This window comes from Maniola hyperantus, chromosome 1 (genome assembly GCF_902806685.2).
Source record: "Maniola hyperantus chromosome 1, iAphHyp1.2, whole genome shotgun sequence".
In the NCBI taxonomy this organism is placed as follows: Eukaryota; Metazoa; Arthropoda; class Insecta; order Lepidoptera; family Nymphalidae; genus Maniola; species Maniola hyperantus.
Window position 1 is genome coordinate 12232625 of NC_048536.1, and position 23408 is coordinate 12256032.

The window sequence follows — 23408 nt, forward strand, 5'->3', positions numbered from 1 at the left end:
CATGGAAGTAGGAAGACAGTTTAGTGCATAGAGATTAGTAGTTTAGTGGGTAGGTAGAGATTAGATTAGTACCTACCAAGTACCACCCTACATAATAATAATTGTTAGCGTTTGACACGCATTGTGACTTGCGAGTCAAACGAAACGGTTCAATGGAAATTAACTTATTAAAAAAAGCACACGGTCTGTATAAAAACATTAGGTATACCTACACATAACTATATTTTTATTTGTTATAAAATTCCATAGAATCAGAAAAGGTGTGTTATGCAAGGTTATGCAGCCGACGTTCATTGTTGGTCCCTTGCTATAGGGTGTCCATCACTTTAGTCACTAATCAGGAATCAACATCTCAATCATGGCTGAAATTAACGACTGACACTCAACGAACAGCTCAAACAACACATGGATGTAGGAAATAACAACGTTAATCATTGATTACAATGAAGCAGCTGTCTATTCATCGTCGCGTCGGTGCACCCTTCTGGCCGGAGTCTCGACGAATAGTGACGTTAGTCTACGTATAGGTATCTACTGTGGTTGATGGTAATAATTGTACCTGCCTGTGCCTATATCGCGGTGTGCAGAAATGTGCGTGTCACCCGTCATGCAGCTTGAGCCAGCAAACGGCAGTTTTCTCATATCTCGAAACACTGTGACCGTCCTAACTCGCGTCAAACAAAACAAACAAAACAACAAACAAGTAAAAATAACTCTCTTTAAGGCATATTGCCAAACTTTCTACACGTGCAACCTGTGGGTGACATATACGCAGAGGGCCTACAACGACTTGCGTGTCCAATACAATAATGGATTCAGAGTGCTGATGGGGCTGCCGAGGTTCAGTGCATCGCTGATGTTTGCGGAGGCTCATACCGACGATTTTTATGCAATCATGAGAAAAAGAGCAGCTTCAGTGATGAGCATAATCCGAGGTAGTTCCAACGGTATTCTGAAAACCTTATCTGAAAAACTAGATAATCCATTTATGAGACACTGGGTTGGTTTGCACATGCACTCTCAGTGTCTCATGGGTGATAGATTCCTAGATAAATAAAAGTACGCATGAAACAGCCTACTTACTAACATAGTCATATAATTTTATTACTAACAAAATGGATGTAATATCTGAAATAAAGATGATTATTATTATTATTATTAAAACTTTGTAAACGGTCAAAATGCTTGGCTCAAGCATAAATCTACCTAGCTGCTTGACGCCAAGCTGCTTGGTCGTATCCACAGCCATTATTAAATATGAATGGTAAGTAGGTATATCCACAAGTGGGCAAAGACGAGGATAAAATGCACAAATTAAATGATAAACAACTGATTTCACTTAAAAATATTTATTTTGTTCAATTCTGTCATGCAATAAAATATCATTAAACAATTATTTATTATTACAAACAGTAGCACGCAGCACAGCCTTAATTCTAGTCATATCGTATTTACAAAAATACCTAACAACACACTCAATTCAAACGTTTCTCTTGATATACCTACATAATGCTTAACTTAGGTACCTATGTATTTAAAAGCTCGGTCCCTATTATTATTACATTAACATTGAGTAATTTATAAACATAAAAATGATAGTAATAAAAATAAAAAAATACTGAAAACAGCTGGATTTCTGGAAACAGGATCTCATTTGAGTTTTTTCATTATAATACTAAACATTTAACAAATGACCTAGGTACCTACTTTCTAAAATCTTAAGTTATAACTTTGTATTTTTACTTAAGTTTTTACTATACCAAGATTCTACCACAGTCCTACGATAAAACTGTGATTCTTCTACCCAAGATAAAGTAAGTGAGCGTTCACATCTGACGTAATGTCAGCCGCCTGTGGGCCTTAGTGTGTACAGTACGCGGCCGAAAGTAACGTACCTACATCGACGTTTAGAAGGAGATAGCATATTTGTAGAGCACTGTCTCTGTCGTTGAGACCAACAAAACGTCATATAGGTATGAGTGATAGAGACAACGCTCTACAAAGCCAAAATGTAATTCTAAAGGCCGATGTACATTACTTTCGGCCGCGTACTGTACGTACCTACATTTTTCGATCACGTCACGATTCATCATCTTGACGCACGTAAAGCTGGAGATTGACTTGTACCGTTTGTTTGTAATGTACCATTCGAGACGATCTTGTTACAATACGGCGACACAAACTGACTTGTAGCCTGTGTTTGTAATGTATCATTCGAGCTCTTGGCTCAAGTGTGCTCCATTTTTACGGCTTTCGCTTGCAATATTTTATTCTCGCAATGACGCGACCTGCACGGACTTATTTTGTAATATAACACTCAAAGGGAATTCACGAAATACTCGTCAGTCAAGTGGAGCACGCAGCGCTCGCCGCGAATGATACATTACAAAAGTTACAAACTAACGTTACAAGTCAGTAAGACGTATGCTTTGAGTTACAAAAACTTGATACATTACACCAAAATGTTACAAGTCAGTCTCCAGCTTTACGTTACGATACGTTAAGTGTGAACTATGAATGCGTGGTAGAAGTAGGTATTAGGTACCTACGTACTTACTACTAATATATCATTAATCTTAAATTATTGCTACTGGAATGCTTTAATTTTAAAAACTGAGCAGTTCGTTGTTTTTTTTTATTTAAGTTAGCCTTATTGATTTAACTTAATACTAATAGGTAGGTATGATAATTAATTGAACAACCATGAGAAGGTACTGAATTATCACATAATACAGTAGATGCTTAGTTACTTAATTAGGTACCTACCTACATCTATTGTTCCGAATTTCGGAAAAGGTATTGTATGGAATCCTCGTGAAGGGCTATCATTAGCATAATTATTCCGCCGGTCAGAAAACCGAGGATCGCAAGCATTAAATGAACGCTTTTTCCTTTGTTGTTTTCATTAAGTTCGGGCACCAAGTCCGCTAAAGCAATGTAAAAGAACGTACCAGCCGTGGCTGCGTAGATCCATTGAGAGGCCGATTCATGGTCCTCGGCGAGCCAAATCCCACCCGCCATTCCCATAAAGCTAAGAACTGAGGAGAGCAAATTATAATACATAGCTCGTCTAATACTCATACCAGAACGTAGTAATACTGCGAAATCTCCTAATTCGTGAGGAAGTTCATGGCAGAATACGGCGAGTGCTGTAGCAAACCCAGTCACAGGATCACCACTAAATGCAGCTCCTATAGCTAGTCCATCAGTCAAATTGTGTAATCCATCACCAACTATAACCATGAGTGCAGTTGATGTCATCGGGCGTTCTACTGGCGGTGGAGGCGACCCAGGCATCATCGCTCCGAGCTCTATTGACTCTACTTGCTTTGCAGATTCAACTTTCATTTCTTCAACAGATCTACTTGGTGCATCATGCGAGTGTGCATGACCTCCATTGAGAACTTGCATGATTGCTTCGACAGAATAAAACAAGAGAATAGTGAGAAATGTTACGCTGCACTTGAGGATAACTTCAGTTTCTTCTTGAGGTTCATTGGGTGATCCGTGCGATTTCAGAGCGTGGGGCATTAGATGTAACAAGGCGTCTCCGCATAATGTACCTACCGCCACTGCTACCAAGAAATGTATCACGTGACTAAATATTACCGATTTTAACATCGGTACTATAGCTACGCCCAAAAGTCCCGTCGCACTTATCACCAGAATACTCAAAGAGGCATAAACCCACGCTGAAACAAAAGAAATATTTTATTGAAGACACAAATAAAAAGGTAGGTAATTATGATTATTTAAATAATGAAAGGAATATACATTAGTAGGTATTATAATTCAATAGCTAATATATTTTTTAAAATATTGGATGGCCATAGGAACTTACTCCAAATTCGATCCAGCTTTGGGGAGGGTGCTTCGGTTTTGTAACATGATTTTTGATCTAATTGGTAAACAAGTGCTGGACACATTTCTAAAAATGTTTTCGGTTTTATATTTATAACGCCTGGCTCGCTTTCCATTCCATAAGCTTCTAGTATTTCTCTTGGTGACAGACATGGTTTAATCAAGATAGGTGTTGCTGAAACAGAAATGATGCCAATTAGGTAAAAAAATATAAATTTTAATTTAAAGTAGGTACCACTTTTATAAATTACGCCGATATGTAGCTGCGCAATTGTGTGCATTTTATTTTTGAATGGCGCGCGAATATCTCAGCCAATCATAGCGTGCGTCCGTCCGCTATTGGTTGTTGCCTACGCGCCATATATTTTATTATTTTGTACGCGCGAATTATATGAGCAAGATAGCACGATATCGACTCTTTTGTTCGTGTGGCACATTTGGTTTTAAGGATTAAGGTTTTTTCGGAAATAGTGAGTAGTTAATTTTTTTACAAGTAAGTAGTTTTTATAATTATATTATGAAAAACAAGTAGGTACAATTTCCAAAATCGTTATAAAATCGTTTTTGTTTATTATTTGAATTTTTGCTCCCACGTCGCGTCCAACATGCTTTACTCTTTCTCGGCACACTGCAGTGAAAATCTGTACTTCTCACAATTTTGTTTGTTATGGCTTTTTAAAACTGAGATTAAAAAATCATTGCTGTGCAGGTCCAATTCATAACTTGACTGTATATTGCCTGCCTACAAGGCTCCCTGTACATTGAGCATCACAGAGCCGTAATAGGATAATGACGATTGACGGCTCGCAATAATGAACAAGCTTGACCGTCTCATGTCCCTACCAAGTGTGTACTAGTTCCTACAACATGACATGAATTATTTAAGTCTGGTTGATAGAACTATTATTTAATGTGATATTGATATACCTAATACATAATTATTAACAATCAGTAGCTGTTTTCCTACATCATCAACAACCAATCGCCAGCTCATTACTGAGCATGGGTCACCTCTCAGAATGAGAAGGGTTTGGCCATACTCAACCACGCTTAGTGCTAAAGCTAAGTGCAAATTGACAGAATTCACTCGCCTTTGAGATTATTTTTGAGAACTCTCAAGCATGCAGGAATCCTCGAGTATTATAGGTCTGTGGTTTCCTCATGATAATTTCCAACCTAGAGCAGGTTAAACGCACATAACTCCGTAAAAGTTAGCCCGGTAAATGTGTGCCCGGGATCGAACCCTCGATCCCCCGAATAGGAAGCCGACGTTGACCACTAGGCTATCACCGCTATTTAGATTGATAAACAGGTATAGCTAGAAAAGGTAGTAAAAGCGTATACCTACTTATAGAAAATTGAAATCTCTTAACTTTATTTCTTTAGGTATAGTACCTACTAGTAGAGCTCTTAGTAAATGGGTTCGAATAGGAATAATTGAATATTGACGATTCTAGGATACAAATTGCAAAGTACAAACGCCTTCGACAAACCAACCGCTTTCTGGTAACGAAATGATAACCAGAACACTAGTTTAGTCAAAGGTTGCCTGGAAGAGATCGCTTTAGCGATAAGGCCGCCTTTGCATGCTACAGCTATTAGATTAAGATCCTGCAGGGTTAACATGGGCGGGGATATAATTTTCTCCCCGGGGAAAGGATAAAATCTTTATCCCCTCCGACAGCTTTATCCACTCTCCGAGCATGGGCTCACGGGTGGATATAATTATCCACAGTGAATAAAACGGGGGACTTTTCGGTTTTTGGATCTTTTCCTTTACCTTTATTGGGTTAATGGTAATTGGTATTTGGGACCTATGTTGGGTTTATGTTGGGGTTCCCAACCATATTCCAAACATAACCCAAACACAACCCAAACATAACACAAACACAACCCAAACATAACCCAAACACAACCCAAACATAACCTAAACCCAACAGGTACCGCGAGACATGTTTTGATTTTTTAAGTTCTATGAGAATAAACTTAAACCCACGTCTAATGTCGAGGATAAAATTGTCCCCGAATTAGGGATAAACTTCTCCTCTCCCCTGTTGCCGTGCTTTGAGAGGTGGACAAGTAAATTTTATCCCTCGTCAGTGGATATAATTGGGGGATAAAATTTTTGTCTCCTGCCCATGCTAGGGGGGCTGTATTGTGTTTTTTCAATGTTTACTTTGTGTTGTGTGCAATAAAGTGTAAAATAAATAAATAAAAATAAATAGTTTTCTCTACAGGTTAAAACGAACACTGATTGCTACATTTTCTTGGAAGAGTAATATTTTCTCATCAGTTCACAAATTGGAAAATTATTTTCACAAGGTTGACTAAAGCTGGCCGAAAAGAGCGGATGAGATCGTTTAGTTTAGATCATCGACCGTCATCGAGGATGAAAAGCAATCAACAGAGATTCGTCACAGCGCGGTCCGCAGATGAATAAATATACCGACGTTCTAGTAACGTTTCTGGAAAAAAGCAAAATTTTTCGCTCACCAAGTAGGTAATTTATAGCACGTTCTCTTTAAAACCCCCAACTGTTATTTCTCTGAGCTCTTTTTTGTGAACCTTGACTTTTTCTATTTTAACGTAGGTACGTCTACTTACTTAGGTAGGTTTATCGTTTACGTTTACTAACTTTGTGAAAATAATAATTCGAACTGTTTGTACCAGTATGCGTTACATCAACGCAGTTTGCAGATACAAATCATCTCTCTCTCTCTCGCTCTCTCTATACTGATTATAACTAATCACGAAAAAAAATACGATATTAAGTAGAGATGAAAATATAAACTGAGGCGTACATGTATCTCAAGTCTCAGCAGCTTGTTGACCGCGAGTCACCTCGACTTGATAGGTAGAATAAGGGTTCAAGTGATTTACGATTTGATTAACAATAATAATTACGCCTGACTCTGGACCTTGCCGATATGTCTCCTTGTTGCTGACGGGGCCATTCTCCAAGATACTCGGACTTCTCGGGCAAGAGATTGGGCTTCCTATGTGGAATTTCTATCCTCCAAAATCTGGCCCGTCAACCGCTCAAGACAAGTAAATACATTGATACTAAGATTTCGGAAACTCTCAACTTGAGAGGGACTCCGTAATTTTGCATATTGATCCCGGAACCTAAAAAATGCATAAAGCTAGGCAAAGTTGCCTCAATATTGGCAAAACATTTATTCTTTTAAAACTAATTTGAAGATGTAATTGGAGCCTATTGTCATTACATTATTTATTAAAACTTAGTTCGATATCTATATCTAGACTAATATTATAAATGCGAAAGTGTGTCTGTCTGTCTGTCTGTCTGCTAGCTTTTCACGGCTCAACCGTTCAACCGATTTTGACGAAATTTGGTACAGAGGTACCTTGCAACCCGGGGAAGGACGTAGGCTACTTTTTATCCCGGAAAATTAAGGAGTTCCCACGGGATTTTTAAAAACCTAAATCCACGCGTACGAAGTCGCGGGCATCAGCTAGTTACCTATAAAGAAAAGACGTTTAGTATGTAATAAGTTGTATGATGTAATTTATATTATGAACTCATGTTATGTGTTGTTGCTTTCGTGTGTACCTATTAGAAGACAGCAATTATTTGTGTACTGTGCCAAACAATGAATAATGTGACTGGGGACTGAGTACCGTGGAGGTCACTCATCAGTTAGGTACAATGATCATTTCTCTCACTCAAGGACTGCTGTTTTATATTATCACCGGCTAAGTATAATTATCTGACTAATCTAGCAATTACTGTAAACTGCAAGTCAAATTTCCGTCTTTTACTTTTTAGCTATAAGTGAAGTGAAGTTAAATATTAACCACGACACACAGCGGTTTATCGAGAGTTTTGCCTTTCATAATAACCTTACTGCAATTTTAACTTGATTAGGGCACAATTGCTATTGTAACCACTCAATCAGAAATGCGACCTAAACACAAAAGCGTTTAATAGTCGAATGAGTCTGAGGTTGAACACAGACTGCCTTAAGAATCATCAAACACTCGCTTTTATACCAATCGATTCAAGATGGTGATGCAACACATCACGTGACTTCTGTCAGAGATAATTAATTATTATAAGTGCGCTAACATAAGTATTTACCTGCCTAGGAATAAATGACTTAGGCCAGCGAATTACTTATTAGGTAATTTAGGAATGTCTGTTAGTCAATGCGAGAAGCTCCGTAGCACAAAGCAATCCTTAGGTTTAGCAAGACGTCTATTAAGTAAGACAAACCTTCAGTTATTTTCGGTTAATTTTAAGTTAGAGAGAGTCTGAAACTTGAAGCAAAACTCCCTTTCGTTATGCTCTTAAAAAACCTCAAGTGATTGTAGAACAAGTCAAAGACCGAAACAGGTTGTTTTGCTTTTGAATTTAACGCCGCTGCTAACTAGACCCGAGACTACAAATTAGCTAGAGGAGTGATCAATTTATTTGTCAAACGTCGAATGTTTGAACCATGTTGATACAACGACTAGATGGGCTGAGCAGACTGTTTCAACGTTTGGATAGACCTGAGGATTGAATTTACAAACTTAGAAGCTACGGAGTTTTGGATTTTGACGCTCTTATCTAGTTACAAAGTGTACTAACTTGTAGAAGGTGATCTTCTATGTCGGTGCTGAATGTCGTGGATCTGCCGAAAGGTTCCGTTGATCCGGTGCAGGGCAATATCGTGCGGGGAAGTGAATACTTGCCCTCCGAGCCCTAGGCTGTGCAGCAGATGCTCAAAACCCTGTGAAAAGTTGTATCAGGTTAGTATACTAGGAAAGCTCTTTTCAGGCACTATGGATCGGAGACATAGTATCTAGTAGACTAGTATAATCTATTGAATATTTCGATAAGGGATTGCCACTTGCATCAATCAACCAATCAATCAATCAGTCTGTTTGCCATAGGCCTTCCCATGAGCGCGCCACCACACACGATCCTCCGCCTTTCTCATCCACCCACTTACCGCTCCCTTCTTAAGGTCGTCAGTCCAGCGGGTTGGAGGTCGTCCCACACTGCGCTTCCTGATACGCGGTCTCCACTCCAGGAACACGTCTACCCCAGCGGCCATTGGTTCTGCGGCAAACGTGGCCTGCCCACTGCCACTCCAGCTGGCTAATTCGTTTAGCTATGTCGGTCACTTTGGTTCTCCTTCGGATTTCCTAGTTACGGATTTTGTCCCTCAGAGAGGTACCCAAAATAGTTCGCTCCATAGCACGCAGGGCGACTTTGAACTTGTGGACAAGGCCTAATTGTCAGTGTCTACGTTTCAGCGCCATACGTAATCTCATACGTAGGACACACTCAAAGTGGAAAGTTGTATCAGGTTCGCTTTTTAACAAAGATTGTCGGTAAGAGACTGCTTTGGCAATTCCTTTGCAGTCTTCTATTATAAGTATAGTTTCTTCTGTAATTAGTACAAGACTAGTTTATGCTCGCGACTTCGTCTGCGTGGACTACATAAATTTCAAACCCTTATCTAACCCACTTAGGCGTGGAATTTCGAAAAATCCTTTCTTAGTGGATACCTACTCTTTACAAAAAATATCCCTTCCAAATTCCTGTGCATGTAAGTATGTGTGTAATAAAGATGATTAAATAAAAAATAAATAAAAACCGACTTCAATAACCACAAACACTAAAAAGTAAAAAATCGCCGCAAGACATAATTGAGTAGGTTAGTTTGTTAACATTTAATTTTTAAGGTTCCGTATGCGAGAGGTGCCGTCCATGCGTCCGTATTTCTGTGTATCTATCAAACCGTATTATGTAGAGTAGTCAGTAGAGAGTTGAAATTACTTTTCTATTGCCACTATAACAACTAATAATTAAATTTTCAAAACAGTTGCATGAAAATTAAAAAGTGCTAAGTATTTTTGTACCACGGTACGGAACCCTTCGTTTGCGAGTCCGGCTCGCACTTGACTGATTTTTATTAAATTTATTCACTACTGATTCATTACGCATAATAGTTTGTACTATGATATCAATCAAGGATTGTTTACAAATGTTTTAACGACTGCAACTGTTCAACAACCATATTGTTTGTAATAAGTATATCATTGTTTTTATCTTCACTATCTAATAGGTACAATGCGGCAGGAAAACCTTTAGAAATTTCGGCTTTGTAGAGCGTTCTCTGTCACTCATACCTACCTGACGTTTTGTCTGTCTCAATGACAGAGACAACGCTATCTAAAACCGCTATCTCTTTCTAAAGGTCGATGTACATTATTTTCTGCTGCGTACTGTACTTACAAAGGTAACCTGGGTTGTTTTCTCCTCGCCATAAGTAACACACATTTTACATCAGTACCTATAGGTACATATAAGTACTGACGTAAAATATTTGTTGTGGCGAGGAGAATTTCAAATTACTAGTGTCACAAATATAATACTAAGTCACACAGGCTTTTTACTGATAGGAAGCATATTATTATGAAGGTACCTTTGGACGTGGAGCAACCGTGTCATATTTTGGTAATTACCGTAAAAAATCTTGGCCATGCTACTTTTGCTAACGAGATTCTATAGTTGGTTGTCAAATCACTACCCATAAGTATTATAAATGCGCAAGTGTGTTTGTTTGTTGGTTTGTCCTTCAATCACGTCGCAACGTAGCAATGGCTGTGGCAATGGTTCCACGTGATATTTTGCATGGCTATAGTTAAAGACCTGAAAATGACAGAAATTGAAAGAGTTCCCACGGGTTTTTTAAGACCTAAATCCACGCGGACGAAGTCCTAGCTACTAGTCCAGCTAGTACCTACGCTTTAATCTCAGTTCTTACCTTTCTGTCTGTCACGTAAATTACAATAAAATTAGTAACTAACTAAAAGTTGTTAACTCTTCTACCACTACGAACAAAAAAAAATTTAAAATCGGTCCAGGCGTCTTCGAGTAATCGGGAAACATAAAAAAAAGATTCCGATGAATTGAGAACCTCCTCCTTTTTTGAAGTCGGTTAAAAATTAGCCACCCGTATACTAGAGCCCATACGCACTATCGAGTCGGTCGACTAGTCGACAGTGCGTATGGCTCTAACTCATTGTTACTTACGTTGATGACGTATGATTTATTTTAAGAGAACAATGCTCATTACTGCATAGTTTCGGTTTCGGTTTTATGAGCTCGATACTGAAATTAAAGATAAAAGATTTGGCGAACAGCGTACACCTGTGGCGATTTTGCGAATGCGAAATACAATAGGTATCAATATTACAATGTAGGTACTTAGTTAGAGTTACCTAGAGTTTATGATCTTATTAGCGTCATCCAGGATAGTGGATGAAAAGAAAATAGGGTTCGTACCATCATACAAGAAATATAATACTTTTTTTTAGGTTATTATATTATAGTTTCGCCATGTCCGTCCGTCCTCGGTTAATCTCAGAGACTATTAGTGCTAGAATTTTGGCATGGGTATAAATATTAATCTCGCCGACAAAGTGGAAAATTTTGATATTTTTTTTTGGGGTAGCTCCCGTGGGGTAGCTTCCGTCAAGTGGGGATGAATTTTTTTTTCTCGTCTACCCCATAGTGTGGGGTATCATGGAACATCATTTTTCGATTTCTAGATCCGTTTGTAAAATATGATGTTTTAAAGTGCTAATTTTTATTAGAGTCAAGTGTGTGGGTCCCCCCCCCCCCCCCATCAGCCAAATGGTTGTATATAGGAACGTGAAAAAATTCACAGCAGTAGTGTCGCACTTGGCCGGTTTTTTTAATTTTCAACACGGCTATTTTGAATTTTTGTTGTAGCGGCAATAGAAATACACATTCTGTTTACAACTCTCTACCTATAACGGTTCACGAGATAGTAGTGTCCCTACTACTTTTTACCACAGTACGACAAGGCTCTTTTGGCACTTGAATGACCTTGACAGGGGGGCGCTGTTAGAGAACAAATGCTTAGATTATTCAAACAAGCACAAAGGGGACACTTGACGACAACGTTAGTTCCGATTTTCACCACGCGCCTACAGAGCCTTGTCGCACTGTACAGTTTAATTAAAATTAGTTCTGTGTACCTACTATAAATTATCTACGTAGACCGTACCTTTGTTTTTTTCTCGTGAGGAAAATCCATCATGGATACCACTGGCCACGGGGGTGCACAGTGGTTATGTCGGACTCCTACCGACTAAAAACCTCACGAAGTTCCACCCCACCGCTAACGACGGAGTACAAGGGACCAACAACGCCTCGTTACTCCGCCAGCGGATGTCCGCCGCAGCAGACCCACCACTGGGGCACTACGTGCTCCCAATCACCGTCAGAGGCGTGCCGGAACCACAGCACGCCAACCAACCCGAGGACCACACCGTGAGCGACGGACCGCTCCGTGTCCATCATCCACAGATCTTCACGAGGGCTAGGGCTTGCGGGAAGGGCCAAGCCCTCTCCACGTTCCCCATCCTCACCATCTCCCTCGCCCGTCACCAAACTGGGCAGGTGAGAGACCGGTGGGGCAGCCAGTGTTTGGATGGGTGATGAAACACTCATCACCAACCACCCACCACAGCCACACCCTCCGCTCCTGAGGCTATGCCCCATGGGTGCGTCTACTGCGCCCTCTGCTCACTCAGAGGGACGCGCGGACAACACCCCCTCCCTACCAGGGCAATTAGCCATGGCTAACAAACTGAAGAGAAACTGTTAACCATGTTACCAGGGTACACCGGCCCAAGCGCTGCTCTTCCCCCGGAAGGGACTCGCAACACTCAGGCACACGGGGAGGTTACCTGGCTGGTAACGTAGACCGTACCTACCTAGTCCAAGTTTAATCCGTCGCGTAAAAAAACCGTGCGCCAGCGTATCTACCCATGTGCCGGCGTTTTATTAGTGAAGTAACTAGGTAGGTATTTAATGATAAGAGATTACATTATCAAGTATTTATAGTATGGGAAATCATCAGTGATAAATAAATAATTAAATTTAACCTACCTTCTAATTGTAAAATTAAATTTGAGCCCCAATAGCTCAACGGGTAAAGGAGTGGCCTGAAAACCGAAAGGTTGACGGTTCAAACCCCGCCCGTTGCGCTATTGTCGTACCTACTCCTATCACAAGCTTAACGCTTAGTTGGAGAGGAAAGGGGAGTATTAGGCATTAACATGGCTAATATTCTTTATTAAAAAAAAAAAATTACCAATCAATAAGTTATTAAATTAATAGAAAGGTCAGTATTGAGGGGTAGGTAGCAGTGGCGAGGGGTGAAAATCTGAAAAAGGGAAGCCGGAGCAACAAAAAAAAGTTCTTACCTAAAAAAATATCAGCTCCACACCACCGTCACCGATTCACCATTTATTTTGTAAAAGCACTGGTATTTTCAAAATCTTTGTGACTTTGAAAAAAGCCTTTTTATGTTGCTGTGAGACACATCTGTGCTTGCTTGCTTTATTAAATACACACTTAACCCAAACCAAATCAAAAACTAAGTATACCTAACCATTTTAGTCTTTAGTTTCAGTCAAATTAAAAGATAATCATCAAAGAGATTCCAACACAATCGCTAACACATAAAAACAAATGTAATAAATAGAAAACAAGGCCAGAACAGTCATTTGTATTCGAAAGGAATATGCCTGTTCTTTTTTACGAAATGAGCTAAAATCTAAACATCTACTTAATTATGTGAATTTAATGCCATTTCTTATGTTGAATTACCAAACTGAAACTAAATCAATATTAACTTACACTTATTAGAATTATTAATCACTAACCCCAATTTATTATACTTAAGTATATCAAAATAACATAATCACAAACTTTAAAATCAAGCGCGCATGATGCTTCACCTTCACGTAAACAAAATATGTATCAAAGCGCCCTACAAAATACAAAATAGTAGTATGTACCTGTTGAAACAGTACTGTGAATACAATTTTTAATTTGGAGGTGTAATACAGTAACCCGGCATGCAGCGGCTTATTCGTGTCAAATTTGTCTGACCTGTCAGAGCTACAAATTCGTATTTGCTACCGGGCCAAATTAAATTGGTGGTTCTCGTCCGTAAAGCAAGACAGACGTTGTTCGCTTCCTAGGGAAATGAAAGAGATGGAATGCTAAGAAAGCGCTAAGGCATAACCCGATGTTTACCGGGTTGTTTGCGAGTTTACTATACTATTATATTAGCTTGTTTATAACTATGACTTGATGCATAGTATAGATTTTATTTGATGTTATTATAAATTTTTAGGCAAATAAATTTCGTACACAGTACGTAGCATGCATTTGGGCTTTGGCCTACATTTATGTCACTAAGTACTAGTAAGTACCTAAGTACTTACGCTATATGCCAATTCTGAAAGGGAAGCCGATGGGAATCGTGTTATATGGACATTTCGCCACTGGTAGGTAGGCAGGTATATCTACAAGTAGGTACATATAATTATTATCAACTAGTTGACTCGTCCCGGCTTCGCACGAGCGGCCTGTTCCATATGAACAGCATTCCGAATTAGGAGGAAGTGGTAAGGTAAAATAAACTAGTTGACGATTAAAAAGCACTTGGAAAAGTTAACTTGATTAAAAATACATTCAATTCTATTCTATTGTAGAGGTATGAATGTCTCATATTAGAATTTAGAATACTTATAGGTACCTACATAATATAAACCTTCCTCGTTATCGTAATGTTAATAAAAAAGATTATCGTAAGACAAAATTTTGATTTCCTACGAAAAGACCCTATTGTTTCAGGATAAGATCTATCCTAAATTTTAATCCACAGCATTAAAAATAAAAGTGCATACAAAATTAATTATTTTCACCCTAAAAATGCTCAATATAAATCAAAAACAAGCCTAACAACAGCGCCCGACTCATCCTGCTTGGATTTAAATTCGCAACTTCCCTTTCCGCAATCTAGCGTTGAAGATTGTCGTCGGCCGTCGCGTGGTCGCAGTATGCCGTCCACGTCCACGTTGCATAAAGGCCCATACACACACTACACGTGACGGAAACAAGGCGCGATGCGAGGTTCCGTTAAAAGGATGGGCCGTGAAAATCTAAAAGACAGACAGACACACCTTTGCATTTATAGTTTAGTACGTAGACAGACGTCTACGACGATAATATCTTCCATTAATTAAACACATGCGGCACCGATCGCTGTCTTATCCATAGATAAAGGATATTCCCTACTCAGTGGCAAGTGGTCTTATCTAATATGTAATAGGTATAACTACTACCATCAGTTGTAGGTAGAACTGCCTGCTTAGCTGCAACTTTGCCTGTCTATGGTGTAAATAAGAACAACATAAAGTTAAAACTTAAATTAAAATACAGCTTATTATGTTGAATTAATGATATTTTGATTTCATTAGGTAAAGACCCTATCTTTTGAAAAATGATCACGCACTGAACCAAATTACAAATCTATGGCTACAAAGTATAAACATTTTATGTAGGTACCTAGCTACTTACTAATTTAATTTTAAAACCAAGTAAATAATTTTCACCACATCGTCGTCCGGGTGGGTTTAGGTTTTTAAAAACCTCCAGTAGAACTCTATGGTTTTCTGGCATAAACAGTAGATTTCTCCGGGATGCAAGCTGTCTTTTTGCCAATTTCGGAAAAATAGATTAGGCAAGGGATGGACCGTGAAAAGGTAATAGACTGATAGATAAACAGACACACTTGCACATATTTTATAATATTAATAGGTAGGTATATGGATTACGATTATGAATAGACTTCATAAATTACTCACATTAGTTTACAACTTAAGTAGGTATTTACCTAGTATAATAGGAAGATGTTCAGTAATCTTATCCTAATAGGTAAGTATAGCTACCTTTTGAGTATGTTAATTTAAATTAAATTAACAAACGTGCTAGGTACCTAACTACAGTACCTATTATAAAATGTTTTTGGCCTAGGATCAGTTTTAATCAGCGACCTCGCTTCGCTCAATCAATAGATTCAAAAACTTAGGTATCGTAACTAAAAGGCAAAAATTTAACTTCAAAATTATGAAAAATATTATAAGGAAGCTAGACGATAAATATTGGTTAACAGTACGATATAATAGATATTTAAACTAAATAAGATAAGCAGTTTTTGATTATCTACTTTACTACCAATCGATTTGTGTATTTAGTAACTTTTAAGTTCATTGAACTTCCGTTTACGAAATGGGGAAAGGCAATTTAGAAAATAGACTTTTAGAAATTTTCCGATGAGCTTGAATAGCGACTAGCGAGATGTGAGATTCACCTTTCTTATAACACAGTGAGAATAGAAACTTTTAAGGCAACTTGCTATGAAACAAGATAAAGTATCTTAGTAGATACCTACTTAGAATAATATTGTAAGTAAGTATTGTATGTATTCACCATTATAACTAATAATTAAATTTCAAACAATATTTCATAGTTTTTAATACAATTACTTACTTACTAAAAAAAATTATACGTCTTTTAGCTGTAGCTTATGGACAAACCTCAAAAGTGATGATTCCTCTGTCTCCATATTTGTCGAAAATCTTATCAATAAAATATTGTTCGGCAGGTAACGTGATGTTATTGATGGATTCCAAAGATTGAAGGTTGTCTGCGATCGCGTTCGCCGCCAAGAAGACGATGGCCCACGTTGTCAACATTATGTGTCCGACTGAGCGCAAGCGGCCAGTGCGCCAGCGGCGGTCGCGCGCCTCCGCGCAACACTATCAAAGATTCAGCTCTGTACAACTGGCGCGTTTTGATACGCCTTAAGATGCGCCCGTGTTTACTACGTTTAAGTCCGCACTTATTTGTTTATTTATCCGCGATAATCGGTAACGAAATCGCAAGCCGATTTTAATGTTCGATAGGCGTCTTGGTAACTTGAAGCCAAGTATGCGTCTGAGACTTTCACCTGGCGCTCGCTGATGTCTTCGAGGCCGGTTCTAACACTGTTACTGATAGTGGTATATTTACGCAGTGGTTAGCGGCCATTTATACGATTGTATGAATGTATTTATCAGTATCAGGGTGCCCAAACACTTCAAATGACCACATTAGGTAATAAGTAGTCGCACTCCTTACTCGTACAGCAAGTATGCTTAACAAATTGTTACTTATCTCACGTGGTGTAGCCAACCTGCTGATTTATGAATGGTAACGCTGATTATTTAGTAGTTATAGTACTCACCTGTCTATTGATATTTCAAGTTATAAGTAGCGAACCTGTTTCAAATCTTGTTGAATGGATAACTAAAACAACGATAAAATGACTTAAAGTTATTTAATCTCTTGCCAAAGGAGCTCTGGTAGGCTGTTTAGGCATGGCTCTCTTAACGATACAATTAAAAGAGCTCTTGCCACCATAAATATTCCTGCGCTCATTGAGCCGGCAGGGATTAGTCGGGATGATGGCAAGAGACCTGATGGATTGACGCTGGTTCCCTGGGAACGGGACGGGCGCTAATGTGGGACGCAACTTGCGTTGACACATTGGCCCCGTGTCATATCAGGAAGACAGCATCAAGACCGGGAGCCGCAGCAGAAACAGCTGAAAACGGCAAGCGGCGCAAGTATGCCTCTCTTATAGAGAGTTACATTTTTGTGCCGTTTGCCGTGGAGACCCTGGGGCCATGGAGTCTTAGTGCTAAAAATTTTTTACGAGACATTTCACCGCGATTAATAGCCTCACCTGGTGACAGAAGGGCTGGCTCATTTTTTGCGCAACGGATCAGCCTGGCTGTCCAGCGCGGAAATGCAGCCAGTATTCTTGGCACCATTCCACGCGGTCATGATTTATATAGTAATTAGATAAGGCTAGCTTTAAGTTTTAGAAATATAAGATAAATGTTTTTCAAATGAAAAAAAAAAAATCTAAACATATAGAAAAATATTTAAATTACCGACAACCACTACAAAGTCAATAATAAAGTCTATGCTCGGCATTTACAATATTATTTCACCAGGAACAGTTCTTGAATCTCTATAGGAGATCTAGTTTAGGAGTGCTGTACCATGCATCATCAGGTTTGAGGAGTTTGGACTTAGAGTGTAATCATGAAGATGGTGTAGCACGGTACACCATACATGCTAGCTCCTACCGTTGAAAAACGAAGGAAGCCTGGTAGTAAACTAACTGCTACCTCTGAAAAGGTAAACCTGTTGCAAAATTCCATAAAAAAGGCAATCAATTAAGTAGGTAGGTAATAGGTATACAGGTAGTAAATTATACGTAGGTACCTACCTATTACTTGGAGATGATGTTGATACATAACAGTAATTAAATTACTATCATAATTAATTATTTACTTCCGCATTATTACGTCGTATAGGTATATGCATATAAATCATTGTTAAAGTAGACTATTGATTATTGGCATTGCTTCATGCTCACTTAAGTAAACTTAATACCAGTAGTGTATCTACATTAAAAAGCTATCCTAAGTAACTAACATTTTACCCCGATGCAGCTTAGGCAGTGCCTAGCGACCTAAAGATCTTCTACCTAGCGACACAGAATCTAGCGATAGCTCGGTAAACAAGGTTTATTCTCTACTCTAACCCCTGACGTTCAAGATCATGAGGGCAAAGTTGTAAAATATAAAATAATTACAAATAACTAATAATCATAATTAAAACAATTATCCACTAAGATAATAATATGACCTCTTCATCACATTGTTGTTCTTAGGGCAATGAAGCATTTCTTTTATTAGCTGATAGTTGATACACTGAATTTAAGTATCAACGGGATCTCTAAAACAACCCAAGTCAACGGGTGTGAACTTTGAATCACGCAATAACCTAGATCATCAAAATGTAATGATTTGGTAATGTAATGAGTTTGGTAGGTACCTACCTAATTATGAGGGAACACGCATGTCTGTCCGTCCGTCCGTCTGTCATGAACCGATAGAGGTAGAGAGGAGCTGAAATTTTTCACAGAATATTATGTACGGTCTATTGCTATTGCCGCTATAACATCAAAATATAGGTAAAATACCTACCTACCTAATAAAAACCAAGATGGCGAGTTTTAAAATGGTCTCCAGGTAAACTAAAAAAATTAAAACTACACAATGTTATATTTCTTGTGCGATGGTACGGAGCCCTCCATCCCCCAATCTCCGAGTGAAAAATGTTCTGATCCCATGACTCCCCGTTCCGCGATTCCACAACCTACCAAATCCCCGAACATCCAGTCGACGAGTATCTGGTATGGATATTAATTATCTATAAGCTACTAGTCGAGCTCAATCCTGTGGTTGGGTACAACCTTCGTGAACCAACATTTAGTATACGGTAGGTACGGCTGAGTTCCTGTGACCGTCTTCCTGTTTCATCACCACCGAGGAGATAAATAGTCTCTGTTGATCACCATAACCTGGAAATTGCTGCATAGATTTTCATCAAACTTAGCTAAAACCATCCCGATCGGTCAAGTTTGTAAGCGTTTATCGTTTATATTATCATCATCATCATCAACCGATAGACGTTACCAGCTGGACATAGGTCTCTTCTACCCCCCCTCTCCCTTCTCCCCCATGTGCCATTGCGCCATTACCCTTTGCCAGTAGGTAGGTAAAGGTATGGCAAAAATCTGAGAAGTATTAACTTTAAATTAACTTTTTAAGCCTTATTAAATTATAATTTCATGCTGTAATGAAAATTGATACCTAGATTAGAATTCAATGATGTGTGACATCAACCTTATACTTTCATACGGTCGGTCAGAACCACAAGGTCCGCTAAAGATTTTAATTGTTTTTTTTGTATTCTAACATTGACCTTGTTGGTATTGTTATCTGTTTATACAATAAAATATACAGTCATGGACATGGATACTAGGTGAACAATAATACTGCCATAATACCTTTAATCTATTGATTAAAATATTAAATGTTTACAATTAAATCTATTTACACAGGAAAGGTACAAATTATCTAACGGTGCCTTCCTTACGTAGGTACTTTTACATTTTTTTAGATTAAAGTAGGTAATCCAATTTAAACGTAAAAAAAATTGAACAGGTCTGAAAGTGCTCTAATTTAAAATTTCCAGACACTGTGTGAAGGCCATGCCGTTCAATGATTAAAACCTTTAAGTACCTACATGCAAAGGGTAATGCTGCCAGCATCTTGGGTACAACGCCTCGCTGCGGTGGTCTCGATGACGTTTTAGATCACGAATTTAATTTATTTTAGTTTAATGTAATGTTTTTTCTACTTTTAATTTAGATTTAAGTTTATGTAATAGAATTGTCGGTTATTATTATACCTAGTACCTAAATAGGTATCTAATCCATAGCAATATTATAAATGCGAAAGTGTCTGTCTGTGTGTCTGCTAGCCTTTCACGTCTCCGATATTGACGAAATTTGGTATAGAGATACCGGGGAAGGACATAGGCTACTTTTTATCCCGGAAAATCAGAGTTCCCACGAGATTTAAGAAAAACCTAAAATAACCTTAATGAGATGAAGTTTTACCTGAATTCAAAACAAATAGTGCTTTTTAAATAAATTAGTAGGTAGGTACTAGGTAGGACAGACTCTAGACTAGTAAGTGGCATAGGCTACAGACGGCTCACAGGATGTGCGCTGCAAGTTATACAACGATAGATGAGTGTAAAGCCTTTTTTCATGAGAAAAATCACCATGGGTTACGCTGCCTAAACTCCACCAATATCCGGAGTCAAAGCAGATTCACCATTGGGACACCCAACTACCCTCAAACATTGTTAGATGCATTAAACACAGCCAACTCCAACAAACAAGCAAAAAACCAATCAACTCGAGGACAGTTCTGTAAGCGACGGACGGACTCGTGTCCAGCACCCACGGATCCTCTTGGATGGCCCACCCGCGTCTATCACCAAATAGTCGGTCGTCGCAAAATCTCGCTGCCCGCGGGGCAATAATACTTCTTTTGCTGTGAAGCAAACAACAAAAAAAGTTCATTTGCCCCGCGGGCAGCGAGTGTTTCCTACAAGTCTAGCGAGCAACTGCTGGGTCAGCCAATCATGATGCATTCACCATGACCACACCATCTCTCCGGCAACAATTGGTCCGGTCCGACATTCCAGGAGTACGTCTCCTCTCAGAATGAGAAGGGTTTAGGCCATAGTCCGCCACGCTGGTCGAGTGCGGATTAGCAGACTTCACACACTTTTGAGAACATTATGTAGAGCTCAAGTCATGCAGGTCTCCTCACCATGTTTTCCTTCACCGTTAAAGTATGCACGGCGTAAGTATCCCATTACGCTAAATCACGGCCTGCACGGCTCCTAAGTAAACGTATACTTACCTATACTTAAATAAATAAAAAATTGTACATCTTTAATATTGATATTGTACCTTCATTTTATTGTAGGTATGTACCTACATACTTAGTTGTTTACCTCTTGTTTATCTGATAGTATTCCTGGATTCGTTTTTCTCAGAAAAGTCAGTCTATTTACCTCGTTGTTTGTTTTTACCCAATCGTCTTTCAATAAGTACCTACTTAGTTACTATAAAATAATCTTGATCTAATTGATTAAATTTTATATCAATTATGTGCTTATCTAATAAAAAATATCACGTTTATTCTAGAATCTAAGCTTTAAAGCTGTGTGATGAAATATATTCTAAACCAGAGATAATTTATTGACAAAATAAATTATAATATATGATAATAATATATTCTGTTTGTACCTATGTCCTATGTACCTATATCATCATATTACTCGATCAATGTTGTAACTACGTATTATTTATTTACTATCTGCAACAAACATTCCCCTCAGCTACCGTCGCATAGCAGATAGCGAGAGTCAATATTTTATTTGACTAGCCGATAGCCCAGACATTTTCCGCGCAGGAGAAAATTAGCTTTGTAGTTTAGGCACTGTACATCAACGGTTACCTACAATAGCCTTTGAATACCTACAGAACAATTAATTTTTACTGAGACGAGCGACAATTAATAGCGAGAGCTTTCAGGCTGTTCAGATGATGATGTATGCTCAAAGATAGAAATTACTTATTCTGCCTAGCATTTGGATAAAATACGCAGATATAGTTTCATAACCATCATTTCAAGCATAATCTTGATCATAGAGTAGGAAGCCTGCTCGTTTGCTTGCTATCTCTATTAAAAAAAACTTAGTAGAAACTCCAAAGCTATTATCGTTTTGGACAGGCAGGATGTTTTGCGTACCTATTCCTTTCTATAATATCTAGGACACAATTTTTTGTTGTTGTCATAGTTGGTTAGAAGAGTAAGCACCTAAGTTCTACCTAAAAGTTACAAAGTAGGTACGTACCTATTACAATTCATTAAAGAATGAGTCATTTTATTGAATCCTGAGGAAACAAAAAAAACATGATAGTACCTACTCGTATATTATATTTAGGTAAGTATTGTTCAAAGAAAGCTTCTTTAAATTAGGTATTACCAAGTAGGTAAATATTAATAATATAATTTATTAAGGAAAAAATCCTTTCAGCATTTTTGAGCTACGCTTTCGTACAGACAGAAGCGACTTTTTTACTTTGTAGTGATGAGGATACGTCACAATGTAACAGTAATGAAAATAACCGATACTCATATTTATAGACGTATCTCATAGACGTATCACAAGAATAAATAAACTTGCTACTTGTTTGTAAATATTCAGATGCACCGTAAATATGCATAACAGGCTTACTTCAGCTTTTCAGTTTTACGCGTCATGGTCTAGGTAGGTAAGTCATCGTCATCATCATCATCATGATAATTCCTTCGCTAGCTCACTAAAGAGCACGGGTCTCACGGTTTCTCGCTATTCTGGGGTAGAATGGTGAAGGAGAAACAAAGTTGTGAAGTTCCTGAGTACACTCTCCAAAATAAAGGTAAGTACCTACCTACTTATCCGATACAAGACCGAGAGGCAGGACATTGCGTCGGTTTTGTTTGTGCAATTTCGCTTGTGTATGTGATTGATCTCCAATAATTTTTTGAATATAATCTAACCACATTGAATTTCAGGCCGACCTTTAATGTATCGGGCTTGCATGGAAGAAAAAGTTTCATGTCTAGGTATGACTATGAACTCTATCGAGGCTATTGATTTGTAAGTTTCTACATAGGTAGGTAATTAATATTTTTTTAACCGCAACGTAGGAATATCTACAAATGGATTTATTAGAATTTTTCCTCAGAAACCCCAATATTTTCGTATTTCAAATAGGTATCTATGTAATAACATGATAATAATAAATTGATAATACTTATTAGGTATGATAAGGCACCCTTTGGGAAACTGTGTGATATTGATGTTCAAATATTCATTCCTAAAATTTATTTTGTAGTGTTTGTAGGTACCTAAACTTATCTTGTACAAATATTTTTCCGACAAAATTTGTTTCTCCCGGCTCATGTGATCTATTTTACCTGCTTAGCTGGTTATTTATCTACTTGTACAGGAATGGTTTTATACCTACCTACCAAACTGAAGTTTATGTCGTTATTTCGTTAGTCCTCGATAACACGAGGTCGTTAAACTTGAACCTGAAACCTATGTATGTTACCTACCTACCTACCTATGTATGTTAAGTAGGTACATAACATTGTATATTAATAAAATT

General features: G+C 38.3%; 1 protein-coding gene across 1 annotated transcript; it reads right to left on the reverse strand.

The window, feature by feature from the left end:
* Positions 1 to 1333: 1333 nt before the first annotated feature.
* Positions 1334 to 16772, reverse strand: Zip71B (Zinc/iron regulated transporter-related protein 71B). Its single transcript, XM_034970604.2, has 4 exons — positions 16303 to 16772; positions 8456 to 8597; positions 3842 to 4036; positions 1334 to 3692 (listed from the first exon to the last, which is right to left on the reverse strand). Exons 1-4 carry the CDS (start codon positions 16459 to 16461, stop codon positions 2773 to 2775), a joined length of 1416 nt encoding a protein of 471 aa, XP_034826495.1. The 5' UTR covers positions 16462 to 16772; the 3' UTR covers positions 1334 to 2772.
* Between the last annotated feature and the right edge of the window lie 6636 nt (positions 16773 to 23408).

Coding starts and splice junctions, on each gene's coding strand:
- Zip71B (XM_034970604.2), bottom strand. CDS start 16,461: ATGTTGACAACGTGGGCCATCGTCTTCTTGGCGGCGAACGCGATCGCA. Junction 4,037..8,455: donor TAGAAGATCACCTTCTACAA/GTTAGTACACTT, acceptor TTTCTGTTTCAG/CAACACCTATCTTGATTAAA. Junction 3,693..3,841: donor AAAGCTGGATCGAATTTGGA/GTAAGTTCCTAT, acceptor CTTTTGTTTCAG/CGTGGGTTTATGCCTCTTTG.